We start from the raw sequence: 13,607 nt of genomic DNA, 5'->3' as shown, positions 1-13,607 counted from the left end.
AACGATCTTCTGTCTGCACGCCGGGGACAAAAACATCCACCTCAGAAGGCTGAGGGTTGCCAGCAGCCCCAGGCCAGACCCACCCCAGTGCCTGGCTCACTGCCATAGGCAGTCCTGCTCTCCAGACCTCACCTCTGCGTTCTGACCTTGCCTGTGGAGGGAAGGGGAAAGGGGGTCCTTTCCCATGGGGGCCTGGGGAAGCAGGTTAGGCTCTCGGCCAGGAGGGTGAGAGAAGGGAGGGGTGGCCTGAGAAGCTGCAGATGCTGAAGACAGAGGAAGTCCTGAGTGTCCTCTCAAGTCCCTCCCTGCCCCAAGTCAGCTTCCAGGGGCTGCAGCGATCCCTTCTTGAAACAGAAACTTAAGCCCTTCAGGCTTTGTGGGGTGGGGGTGGGCAGCTGCAGAAATGTCTAAAATTGGAGAAAGAGGCTGCCGGGGGCACAGAGAGCAGGAATTCCAGGCTTAAGGGACACCTGCTGTCTGGCCAGCCCAGAGGGGCCATTTGTTTTTTTACATGGGTTGGTTTTATTAGTTTAAAAAAGGCTGACTTGGAACAGGACAAAGCATGCCAAGCAGGAAAGAGGCATGTGTCTCCTCTTCAGTGACCACAGGGATGAGGCAGGGCCCCATGCTGATGCTCACACAGGCCGAGGTGGACAGGCTTCCCCTGCCTTTGCACCTTGGCTCTGGTGCCTTCTCTTCGGAGAATAGGGTCTCTTATGCCTGGAACTGCTGTGCCCTGTGACCCCCCCAACCCCAGCAAAACTGACCTCCTAATGTCATCTGGTTTGCTGGGCTGCTGGCTCATGGCCAGTCTTCCTCCAGCAGCAGGCACTGCGCACCTTGCTGCCTGCTGTATCCCCAGCCGCTGGCACTGGGCAGGTGCTCACTGTGCCATTGCTGGAGGAGTTTTTGTCAAATACACCCACAGATAAGGGTTCTCCCATTCCTAGCTTTAGTCTCAGAGCAACATGTGAGGGTCCTTGATAGATATTAACCCCACATGCTCCGCTTCCCCCTCTTAACAGCTGCATAATACTCCACAGCAGGCAGATGCCTCCCCACCCTTGGCCAGTCCCGCCTGATGGGCATCGGTGGGTATCCAGAGGTATTTGGTTTTCCCTTCACACATCTCCTGGTCCATTAGTGGAGAGAACTGAGACATCCCTCCTAAGGGCTGCATTCCTAGAAGTGGGATTGCTGGGTCACAGAGTCCAAACATTTTTAATGTTAATAGATTCTGCCAAATTACCTTGCAAAAAGCATGCAGCAATTCAAGTTGCAGGCAGCATGTGGACGCCTGTCTCCCTGCATTCCAGCTCATAGCCAGCACTGGCTGGGGTCGATCTGGGAGTGCTGAGGGTAGAGACAGGTGGAGTCACTGTTTAACCTGCATGATTCTGGTTATTCGTGAGGTGAGTTTTTAAAAAATCGTACCTATGTTTATTGTTTACTAGCATTTCCTCCCATCCTTGCCTGATGTCTCTGGAGACTGCCTTTGGGGGTCGAGTGAACTTGTCCCCAGCGAAGAGGACCCAGGGTTGGGGTCTGGAAACTCCGAGGCTGCACTTGCCGGGGGTCTCTTAAGGCCACAGTGTCCCAGTGCTTTCTGCCCCGCATCCCCCGGAGCCCCAGGACTTGTCCAAGGTCAGGGCACCGCGATGCCCCCGGGCTGGGCCACAGCCAGACTGCGCCTTCCGCGTGCCTTCGCTTTGCACCAGGATCGCCCAGGAGATGCCTGAGGGCACCTTGAGGAAGGTCGGCGGCTCCGGGCCAGCTCGAACGGGCCGGGCGTGGCGTGCGGGCAAGCACCTGCTGCGGAAGCCCTGAACGCTTCCGCCCGGCCCCTCGCCGCCGCCGCCGCGGGGGCTGTCTGGACGAGGCGGGCAGGCGCGAGGATGCGGACGAATCCAAGCGTCCTCGAGTGCCCGGAGGCTCTCCAGCCTCAGTTTCCCGCTCGGAGGCAGGGCGCACGAGTGGATATAGATAGCTAAGGACCTGAGGTTTCGGCCTCGAGGTCTTGGGCCGGCGCTGGGCAGGCTGCGCGGGGTCCGGGCGAGGGGACGGCTCGGGTGGGCGGCCGGGGGGTGTTGGGGGCTGCGGGCGGCGGACAAAGCGGCGGCACCACCCCGCGGCGCGGGCCAATGGAATGAATGGGCTATAAATAGCCGCCAATGGGCGGCTCGCGTTGCGCCCCTTAAGAGCCGCGGGAGCGCGTAGCTGCCGCTGTTCGCCTGCGCCGCGCCCGGAGCTGCCGACCGACGGAGCGACCCCGCCCCCGCCCCCGCACGGACGCCCGGTGAGTGGGCCCGAGGGCCGGGGGCGTCCCTGCCGGGGCGAGGGGCGCTGCGTGCAAAGGGGGGCGCGGGAGCTGCGGCGTCACGCGCTCGGGGCGCGCCGCCTGGAGCGCGCGCCGGACCGGCCAGGGGTTCCCGGCAACGGTGGCGCTCCCCGCGCGCGCTGTGGACCCCACTAACCTTGGCCGCGTCGGGCACCCGGGGGCCCGGCGTTGGGGCCCTGAGTGGTTCGGGGGAGCCCGGGAAGCCCGGAAAGCCCGTCCCCGCTGACCCCGCGTCTCCCCGCAGCTCGCAGCCGCCATGCCGTTCTCCAACAGCCACAACACGCTGAAGCTGCGCTTCCCGGCCGAGGACGAGTTCCCCGACCTGAGCAGCCACAACAACCACATGGCTAAGGTGCTGACCCCCGAGCTGTACGCGGAGCTGCGCGCCAAGAGCACGCCGAGCGGCTTCACGCTGGACGACGTCATCCAGACAGGCGTGGACAACCCGGGTATGCGCCCCCTGGGGCCGGGGTCCCTGCGCCCCCTCCCCGCGCGCAGCCGCAGGGTCCTCAGCAGCGCGCTCGGGCCCGGCAGTGACGTCACTGTCCCCGTCCCGCGCCCCCTCCCCCAGGCCACCCATACATCATGACCGTGGGCTGCGTGGCGGGCGACGAGGAGTCCTACGAAGTGTTCAAGGATCTCTTCGACCCCATCATCGAGGACCGGCATGGCGGCTACAAGCCCAGCGATGAGCACAAGACCGACCTCAACCCCGACAACCTGCAGGTGCGGAGCGGCCGGCGAGCGCGCGGGCGGGGCGAGCCGCGTTTCCGGGGTCTCCCATCGCTCACTCCCGTCTGGCCCCCAGGGCGGCGACGACCTGGACCCCAACTACGTGCTGAGCTCGCGGGTGCGCACTGGCCGCAGCATCCGCGGCTTCTGCCTCCCCCCGCACTGCAGCCGCGGGGAGCGCCGCGCCATCGAGAAGCTCGCGGTGGAAGGTAGGGGCCGGGCGGGCCGAGGGTCAGCGGCGGCCGCGTCCCCGTCCCGGCGCGGTCCCCGCTCGCTTGTTTACCAGCCGCCCGGGAGCGGTCGCCGCCGCCGCACCCTTCTGCGCGCGTCCGGGTTTAGTTTCTTGGAGGGAGCGAGGGGCCGGCGGCCCAGCCCCGCGTCCACAGCGTCCTGGGGCCCAGGGAGGGCGCGTCCTGGCGCGGGTTCACCGCCTGGGACCGTCGCCGGGCCCGTGAGGAGTGGACGCGCGCAAAGCCGGGCGGGTGGGGGCCTCCGACGTCCCCTGGGGCGGGCGGGTTCGCGATGAGGGTTGGGGGGCGGGCGCGGGAGCCGAGCGTCCTGAGCGCGCCCCCCGCAGCCCTGTCCAGCCTGGACGGCGACCTGGCTGGCCGATACTACGCGCTCAAGAGCATGACGGAGGCGGAGCAGCAGCAGCTCATCGACGACCACTTCCTCTTTGACAAGCCGGTGTCGCCCCTGCTGCTGGCCTCGGGCATGGCCCGCGACTGGCCGGACGCCCGCGGCATCTGGTACGTATCCCTTTGCGCCCTCCTGCGGTGTCCTCCCTCCGTGCTGCCTCCCTTTTCCCCTCTCGCCCCGCTGGCTCACAGCGAGGAGGAGGGAGGGGCCGCGCTCCGTCTGGGTTGGTTGCCGCCCCGCCCTCCGCATAGGTGACCTTGGCCGCAGGTGCGTTAAGGGACTGGGCCGGTGGGGACTCCTCCCTCCATGCGAGGCGGGGGCGGGGCTCGCTGGCGCCTGTCCCCCACGCCCCTCGGGAGCTGGAGCTCCTTGTTTTCTCTTTCTCTTTCCTCCGCTGCTGGGATTCTACCAGGGGCTGGTGACGCAAAGCTTCTCCAGGGGCAGGGCTCCTGTCCCCACTGTGTGGGGCGGGCAGGGTTGTCCAGGCGGTCCCGGGCCCCGCTCCATTTCAGACCACAGCGCATGATGGTAGCGGGGGTTCTGCTCTCTGAGGCTTTCCGTTCCCCGCCTGCCGTGTGTTGGCTGTGGAGTCTTGGCAACAGCCCCTACTCCTGGGCACGGCTGAGAGCAGCACCTCGGGGACTTGGGAAGTTCCTGTGGTCTGGAGGGCCTGGGGCTTTTTTCTGGATATGCCCTGAGATCAGCCCTCCCGCAGGCACAATGACAATAAGACCTTCCTGGTGTGGGTCAACGAGGAGGACCACCTTCGGGTCATCTCCATGCAGAAGGGGGGCAACATGAAGGAAGTGTTCACCCGCTTCTGCACCGGCCTCACCCAGGTGCCAGGGATGGGGCAGGTCCAGATCCCAGGGCTCAGGCAGGGATGTGGGTACCCCATCTGTCCCCCTGGGGGATTTCCGAGACTTGGGGCCTGTGGTGGTCTCAGGCAGGCCTGCCCACTCACACCCTCTTCTCTCTGCAGATTGAAACTCTCTTCAAGTCTAAGAACTATGAGTTCATGTGGAACCCTCACCTGGGCTACATCCTCACCTGCCCATCCAACTTGGGCACGGGGCTGCGGGCAGGTGTGCATATTAAGCTGCCCCACCTGGGCAAGCATGAGAAATTCTCCGAGGTGCTTAAGCGGCTGCGACTTCAGAAGCGAGGCACAGGTGAGCAGGACAGGTGCTGTGGGCTTCCTGCTGGCCCTGGGGCAGCTCTGTTTCCTCCCCCTGACCTGCTGTCTCCCCAGGCGGTGTGGACACAGCTGCGGTAGGTGGGGTCTTCGACGTCTCCAACGCTGACCGCCTGGGCTTCTCGGAGGTGGAGCTGGTGCAGATGGTGGTGGATGGAGTGAAGCTGCTCATCGAGATGGAGCAGCGGCTGGAACAGGGCCAGGCCATCGACGACCTCATGCCTGCCCAGAAGTGAAGCCCGGTGCACACCCGACACCAGCCCTGCTGCTTCCTAACTTATTGCCTGGGCAGTGCCCACCATGCACCCCTGATGTTCGCCGCCTGGCGAGCCCTTAGCCTTGCTGTAGAGACTTCATCACCCTTGGTAGAGTTTATTTTTTTGATGGCTAAGATACTGCTGATGCTGAAATAAACTAGGGTTTTGGCCTGCCTGCGCGCGTCTGAGTGGTGCCTATCCTTTCCCACGGGGCAGCAGCCAGGCCCCAGAAGTGAGTTCTGGGCCTGCTGTGGGCCTCGCCTTCTGTGAGATGGGACAGTAGCCAGCAGGTTGCCACTGTGTTCTGCCTGCCCCACCTAGTCCATGGGCCCCTTTCCTCCTGTCTACCAGGAACATTGAGGGCAGTGAGGGAGGAGCTCCAGGCCTGAGCATCTGAGGGCATTCAGGCCTTGTAAAAACCACCCCATTCCTTGGCTCATGGCCCCCATCCCGCAGGGTGTTGGGGGGTAGGCAGGGATAGTGGGGGTGAGGGGGGTTGAGCCCAGAAACAAGAGCCTTCCATTCCTGCAACTGGGTTCCTCCTCCAGTCTTCCAGGTAGCAACATCATCAGATCTAGACATCTCCCTGCCTCCCTCCTATCTTCCCCAACACATACTCTCTAGCTTCTCCTCCCTGCCTCCTTCCCTCCCAGCCTCCGCCTTCAGGCTGAAGAGCTCCCCAGCCCCACTGGCCCTTGGGCTTAGCCCTCAAGACCCACTAGCAGCCCTGGGGAGCCATTGGTCCCCCCTTCACTGCCAGTCTCCTCTTCAGGGGCCTCTGGGTGTCCAGCCCCTTGGTCTCAAGGTAGGACGACAAGGTAGGCACCCTGGGGCAGAAGGGGGTTCTGCTGTGTAGAGCTTGGTCTCCCTGGTCCCTGATGTAATCCCCTCCTACTACAGTTAACAGTTGCCGCCATCCCTGCCCAGCCTCTGGCTCAGAGTTCTTACCATGGTTGGGCACCCTGAGGGGCTCAGCCAGCTCAGGGAATGGAGGCGGGCGGGTGAGCCTGCCAGGGACTAGGAATCCTGCTTCCCATCTTCCAGCTCGTAAGCTCCAAGGCTGCAGCCTGTGCTGCCATCTGCTGGCCAGGGCCGCCTCTGCCCCACCCCTGGGGATCAGGGTCTGGGGCAGGCCTCATCCTGTATCTCTATGCCCACCGCATCCCTGCACACTACAAGTGTGGATCACTGGGCTCTCACCTCCTTGGGATGTGAGGGGCCTGTCAACCTAGACACTGGGGCTCAGGAGCAGCAGTGGGGTGCATCCTCGAATCTGCCACAATGGCTGTCTAGAGGGCACTCCAGGCTGGGAAGGCTCCAAGGAGGCATTAGCAGGAGAGCAGCTGGGCTGGGCGAATGGGAGGTCCTAAGTGCACGGTTGACTTGGAGTGTAGGCTGGGACAGGTCCTCTCATGCAGAAGGCTGGGGACACTTCTGCATCCATCTTTTTTTTTTTTTTTTTTTTGAGGCGGAGTTTCGCTCTTGTTACCCAGGCTGGAGTGCAATGGCGCGATCTCGGCTCACTGCAACCTCCGCCTCCTGGGTTCAGGCAATTCTCCTGCCTCAGCCTCCTGAGTAGCTGGGATTACAGGCACGAGCCACCATGCCCAGCTAATTTTTTGTATTTTTAGTAGAGACGGGGTTTCACCATGTTGACCAGGATGGTCTCGATCTCTCGACCTCGTGATCCACCCGCCTCGGCCTCCCAAAGTGCTGGGATTACAGGCTTGAGCCACCGCGCCCAGCCATTCTGCATCCATCTTTTGGGCCATGGACTGGGTCCTCCCTGGCTGACAAGGGGCCAGTTTCTGGCTTAGGCTTTAGCTAGGAAGGCCTGGGCCAGTCCACGCTGGGGCTGTACAGTCTGGAGTCTCGGGAGAAGGGCTGGGATGAGAAGCCCAAAGTGAGCACAGGAAGTAAGCCCCTCCGGAAAGGGGAAGCTGAGGGCAGTGAGGAAGGGACATAGACCCAGTGGAGACCTGGCCACTGAAGCCCTCCTGTCTTGCTGTGTCAACCAGCTGAGGCTCCCTGTGAGCAGCTTGGTGTGTGGCACCATTGGAATGTGGCATGAGCCAGGCCAGGGACATGGCACCCCTCAGTGAGGCAGGGGTCTCTAGGCCTGCCTGTGCTCTGCCCCCACGGCACCCTATCAGTGCTGCCCTCCCTCTTGCTCAACAGCTGCTCCAGCTGCAAGCCCTCCTGCTGGCTCAGTCCCCCTCACAACGGCATGGGCAGAGCCAGCCCTCCAGCCCGACCATCACTGGGGTGGTGTGGCCCCAACTCCAAGGTGAACACAGGGCTGAGGGCATGGCTGCACAGGCCTGTCACTTGTGTTCCAACGTTCCCCTTTTTCCGTGCAGACTCTAGACTGGGGCACTCCTAGTACCACCAGTGGGCAAACAAAATGGAACTGCTAATCACCCCGTGCAGGCCTAACATACTGCCCCGGAAGGCTGAGGACTGGGCCTGGCTCAGGACAACTTCTTTCTGAAGCAGTAAACTCTGAAGGTAGGTGGTGCCTTAGCTGGCCTGTGGCGCCCACAGGGCCTGGACCCCCAACTCTCCCGAGCCCACTCTCTTCCCTGTGCCTCCCGTATTTTACCTTGCTGCATTAATTCTTTTGGGGAACCAGGCAGGGCTTAATATACACTCCCCTCAGTAGGTGAGTGGCGGTTCTGCCTGCTGGGGCCACTAGTTCCACGGAACCTCCAACCACAGTCTAGACAGCCTTCCTCTTCCTCCAAATCTGGAGACTTGAATAGGCAAGTTTAATTCTCCTTGAAAGCACTGTGAAAGCAGAGGACAGTATCTGGGGGTGGCAGGGAGGCTGGAAGACGTCCTGGGCGTTGGAAACATCTCCCTGCAGGACAGTCCAGCTACACCAAGCCCTACCTCAGCTTTCCTCCTGTTACTCGGACTTCCCAGCTAGGGAATGAGTCTACGGCGGGTTTCCACAGCAGCGCTCCAGACACTTAGGCCAGACAACTCTGGTGGCGGCCATCCAGCAGCAGCCCTGGTGTCCACCTGCTGCATGCAGTAGACCTCACTTCCCCAACTGTGACAATCAAAAATGTCTAGACGCTGACAAATGCCCCTTGGGGGGCAGAACAGCCCGCTTCTTTCGAGTCCCGTTGCCCTACAGAAATGACAGATACAATTACTGGAAACAGGGAAACCATAGGGAGATTCGCTGGCACTGACGAGGCGGCTGTAGCCCCACCCCTCCTCTGGGGTCCTGTGCAGACGGGGACAACAGTGTGAGGAACCTATCGAGGTGGTGACATGCTGAGAACAGCTCGAGTGCAGAAGCAGGTTATAAAACAGCTTGTGCTCCGAGATCCCACACAGAGTATGTATGGAAAAACCCCAAAGAACAGTAGTCACTGTGGGTGGTGGGGTAACAGGTGATTTCCTTCTTTATACTTTATTCTCCAAATTTTCTACAGGGCACATGGATTACTTATATAAGCCAAAATAATTTTTTAATGGCATTTTGTTAAAAATGCTGTCATGTGTTCCAGTCTGTGGAAGCCCACCAAAGCTGCAGCAGGACTTTACCACTACCACAGCCTGAGGTCCCCCACAGATGGGGAAACCGAGGCTCAGAGAGGCAGAAGGAGCGGCCACCTAGCTCCAACTCCTGGGCTCTTTTCACTGCTCTTTTAAGAACATTCTAGCCTCCCACAGTTGGGACCTGCTTGTCTGAGCAGTGGCTTAAAAGGCTGCACGTGCCCAGCAGGCTTCTGGATTTCTATTTTGAGCCAGCTGGGCACTTCCTGAAGCTTCCTAGAGCACACTTGGGGGTTGTACATTGGACTCACATGGATGTGAAGTTAATCTCCTTCTCCACAGGTAAAAAGAAAATAATTTGATTGGCAAGTCTTCTGGCTGTGAGGTTTCCACTGAGCACATGACAGCATTTCAGCTTAGAAAAGTGAGGCTTTTTTGAGATGGAGTTGTGCTCTTCTTACCCAGGCTGGAGTGCAATGGTGTGATTTCGGCTCACTGAAACCTCCACTTCCTGGGTTCAAGCGATTCTCCTGCCTCAGCCTCCCAAGTGGCTGAGATTACAGGCACGAGCCACCATGCCTGGCTAATTTTGTATTTTTAATAGAGACGGGGTTTCTCCATGTTGGTCAGGCTGGTCTCAAACTCCTGACCTCAGGTGATCCAACCGCGAAGGCCTCCCAAAGTGCTGGGATTACAGGCATGAGCCACTGCACCTGGCCAGGCTGAGGCTTTTTCCATGTGTACTTCTCAGTCTAGCTAGAGGCTTTCTGCACTCACAGTGACTAGACATTTTTTTTTTTTTTTTTTTTTTTTTTTTTTTTTTTTTTTTTGAGGCAGGGTTTCACTCTGTCACCCTGGCTGGAGTGCAGTTACACAATCATGGCTCATTGCAGCCTTGACCTCCCTGGGCTCAGGTGATCCTTTCACCTCAGCCTCCCAAGTAGTTATGACTACAGGCATGTTCCACCACATCTAATTTCTTTTTCTATTTTTCCTTCTTTGTAGAGATGGGGTTTCACTGTGTTGCCCAGGCTAGTCTCAAACTCCTGGGCTCAAGCTGTTCAACTGTTTCAGCCTTCCAAAGTACTGGGTTTACAGGTGTGAGCCACTGTGGCCAGCTGGTTGGACTCTTTCCATCTTTCTCCTCAAACCCAACTTTGTATTGTTTTGCTTGGGTTCAGAAATCCTGACTTTCATACCCTTTTCAGGGGTGGGGATTTAACACAATTTAAGGCTCTATAAAAATTAAGGCCCTGAAAAGATAAAAGTGCTGCTGCCAGCAGCCATGTGTCTCTGATTCACCTTCATTGCACAGATGCCAGTGGTCCCTCAGCAGCCATTCTCCCCTCTGCTTGAGTGACAACGCCCTGCTTTCTAGCTTGCACACAGCTGTCTGACTTTGGCAGTACATTTCCAAGACTCCTATGCAGCCAGGGGTGGCCAGGTGTCAAGGTACTCCAGCAGCAGCCTAGGCTGTGAGGACAAGGCCATCCTCAGTGCTGCGGGGTGAAATGCCTGTGTGTGCAGCCTGGCACCATCTCCCGCTGTGGTGATGGGGCTGCGACCCTGTTCGACCATTCATGAACCCCATGCAGCATGGGGCTTGGCTTGGGATCTGACCAGGCTTGCAGAGGAATCGGTCCAGTGGTTCCAGGTACCCCACACCCACCTGCACTCAGGACAGCACCAACCCCTCCAGACTGTCTGCCTAACCTGGGGCAGGGCTCCCTCCTGCAGGTCTGCTCTGTTTCCCACCTTCAGCTGGAATCCCCTTTGGGAGGATGGCCCTGCCTGCCCTAGGCCTCCTTTCAGGAGGGCCTCCTGCATCACAGTTCTCCTTGGGCTCTGTCCTGCATCTCTTCCTCATTAGAGGCCTGCTCTGCTGGTAAGCCTTCTCTTTGAGAATGCTGCCTGCCTCCAGGGCAGGGCTTTAGGGCTTCCTTCATTAATCTCATTCCACCTATAGCTGCACCCATTACTATGTAGTCTGTGTCAACACACATCAAGGCTACTCCAGGATTATACAATTTATAGCACAAAAAAAAAAAAAAAAAAAAAAAAAAGCAGAAACTGATATTAAAATTAAAAAGTCTAGTTTTGCCAATACTTTTGACCCATCAACCCAACATATTAAATGGCACTTCAAATGTGTTACACTTTCAAAAGGAAAAGAAATATGGTAATCAGCCAAAAAAAAAAAAAAAAAAAGAAAAAAAGAGGAAGAAATAATAAAGGTGTTGCTACTCATCCATACCCAGAATTGTTTCTTTAAAATTTATTATTTTTTCTGTTATTTTGAGACAGGGTCTTGAAGTCACTCAGGCTGGAGTGAGTGAGGTGGTGAGATCACAGGTCACTGCAGCCTCAACCTCCCAGGCTCAAGTGATCCTCCCTTCTCAGCCTTCCCAGTAGCTGAGGCCGAAGGAGTGCAACCCTTTTTTTTTTTTTTTTTTTTTTTTTGAGACCGAGTTCACTCTGTCATCCAGGTTGGAGGGTAATGGTGTGATCTCGGCTCACTGCAACCTCCCCTTCCTGGTTTCAAGCAGTTCTCCTGCCTCAGCCTCCAAAGTAGCTGGGATTATAGATGCCCACCATCACACCTGGCTAATTTTTGTATATTTATTGAGACAGGGTTTTATCATGTTGACCAAGCTGGTCTTGAACTCCTGACCTCAGGTGATCCACCCGCCTCGGCCTCCCAAAGTGCTGGTATTACAGGCATGAGCCACCCCACCTGGCCGATCTGGCTAATTTTTAATTTCTTTTGTGTGTGGAGTTGGGGGTCTCACCATGTTGCCCAGGCTGGTCTCGAACTCCTGGCCTCAAGCAATCCTCTTGCCTTGGCTTCCCAAAGTGCTGGGATTACAGGTGTGAGCCACTGTGCCTGGTCCCAGAACTGCTGTGCTTTTGAGGGACTCCTATGCTGCGGCCCCCATCCAAGTCACAGCAGCATCTACCTGGGAGATAAAATGCTGTGGCAGAGGGGCCAGAAGTCTGGCCCGACCCTCCTCACTCTCACTTCAGATCAGAAAGGAGTATGGTGCTTACTTCCCTCAGTTCTCCTTGCCTCGCCACAGGATGACATGACTTGACTTTGTCAGCAAAGTTCTAGTGTTTTGGTTAAATTAATAAAATATATACAGATGGAGTATCCCAAATCCAAACACCTGAAATGTAAAATACTCCAAAATCTGAACCTGAGTGCTGATGTAATGCTAAAAGAAAATGCTCACTGGCACATTTTGGAGTTTAGATTTTCAAATTTGGGATGCTTAACCAGTAGGTATAATGCAAATATTCCAAAATCTGAAAAAGCCCTACACCCAAAACACCTGTGGGTGGTCCCAAGCATTTCAGATAAGGTATTCTGAACCAGGAAATGCAAACCAGCAAAATGTGCCCTTTGTACTTGGTGATGTCAGTACAAGAGGACACACAGCATCACCATTCCGGGGAGCAGGAACTCCCAACGGTGGCAGGCTGAAGGGATGTCTGAGCAGCCATGGGACAAGCTTGTTGGAGCCCTCTAGAGCCCGCAGAAAGGGGATAGCAGAGGAGTGGCCAGTGGAGCACGAGAACTACATGGCTCAAAGCAGCCGAGCTGTGTGCTCTTCCAGCTGTGTGCTGAAGAGCAGCGGAGGCCAGCCTGTAGCGGTGAGTGACTGTCAGGCAGAACTCCCGAGTGCACAGGTGCATTTGGGGAGGGGTGGAGTGGAGGGTGGGAGTGGTGGCGGGTTGGAAATGCTCTGAGGTACCCTCCACCCAGGGACTTCTGGTGCCACATTAATGAACATGACTACATATGCTCCTACTTCCCAGCTGACTTCCATGCAAAACATAACTGCTTTGAGAATGTGCTCATGCCTACCCACGCCTGCTGGCAGCTCCCTCCTGAGAGGAGGGTAAGGCGAGTTACTGCAGGCCTTGCTCTGGAAGGCGCCAGCTCAGGCAGAGCCTCAGGCTCTCTGGGGTCGCCAGGCTCTGGCTGTCTGGTGCAGTATGATCTGCTTTGGTCTGGCAGCAGCACACTCTGCCCAAAGCCTGCTAGGTCACTCCCTGATGAAGTACTGCAGAATGAAGGCCCCTTCACAGAAGTGCAGTGTCTCAGAGTCTGAGACATAACATATTGGGCTGGTGACAAGAGCGAGCCTGCCCGGGAGTTGGCGGCCCAGTCGCTGCCCCCGCGCCTGAGTCGGAGATGAGCCAGGCCCCTGGCGCCTGCCTCTGCACGTGCCACTCCTCTCTCCCACTGAACAGACTCGCTGCGCCGCTACCTCTACACGCCTCCCCTGCACCCAGGCCCAGCTCCCTTTGGCCAGGATCCTGGCCCTCCTCATGCAGCATCAGCCCATCCTGGTATTGCACCAGTACCCCTTGTCTCCCTGGGTGAAGAGCTCCTTGAGGCCAGGTTTTATCTTTGTTTATTTATTTTATTTTTTTTGAGACAGAGTTTCGCTCCTGTTACCCAGGCTGGAGTGCAATGGCGCGATCTTGGCTCACTGCAACCTCCGCCTCCTGGGTTCAGGCAATTCTCCTGCCTCAGCCTCCTGAGTAGCTGGGATTACAGGCACGTGCCACCATGCCCAGCTAATTTTTTGTATTTTTAGTAGAGACAGGGTTTCACCATGTTGACCGGGATGGTCTCGATCTCTTGACCTTGTGATCCACCTGCCTCAGCCTCCCAAAGTGCTGGGATTATAGGCTTGAGCCACCGCGCCCGTGTTTATTTTTATATCTCCAGGGCTCAGCACAGAGGAGCTTCTCCTACCTTAACCCTCAAAATATGCCTACAATGAATGAACACATGAACAAATGAATGACAAGAAGTCTTCCTGTCTTATTCTAGAATACCTGAAAAGAACTGGGACAGCTTAACCTGGAGAAACAAGAATTTAGGGAGGGGGTCGGGCACGGTGGCTTATACCTGGTAATCCCA

General features: G+C 57.6%; 1 protein-coding gene across 1 annotated transcript; it reads left to right on the top strand.

The window, feature by feature from the left end:
* The first annotated feature begins 2,208 nt into the window (after positions 1-2,208).
* Positions 2,209-5,336, top strand: CKB (creatine kinase B). The gene is made up of 8 exons (XM_039462843.2): positions 2,209-2,296; positions 2,583-2,787; positions 2,910-3,064; positions 3,147-3,279; positions 3,648-3,819; positions 4,425-4,548; positions 4,692-4,881; positions 4,962-5,336. The coding sequence occupies exons 2-8, from the start codon at positions 2,595-2,597 to the stop codon at positions 5,138-5,140; spliced, it is 1,146 nt and encodes a 381-aa protein (XP_039318777.1). The 5' UTR covers positions 2,209-2,296; positions 2,583-2,594; the 3' UTR covers positions 5,141-5,336.
* The last annotated feature ends 8,271 nt before the right edge of the window (positions 5,337-13,607 follow it).

This window comes from Saimiri boliviensis, chromosome 2, assembly GCF_048565385.1.
Source record: "Saimiri boliviensis isolate mSaiBol1 chromosome 2, mSaiBol1.pri, whole genome shotgun sequence".
Classification (NCBI taxonomy): Eukaryota; Metazoa; Chordata; class Mammalia; order Primates; family Cebidae; genus Saimiri; species Saimiri boliviensis.
This window is presented reverse-complemented; position numbering and strand designations above follow the sequence as displayed.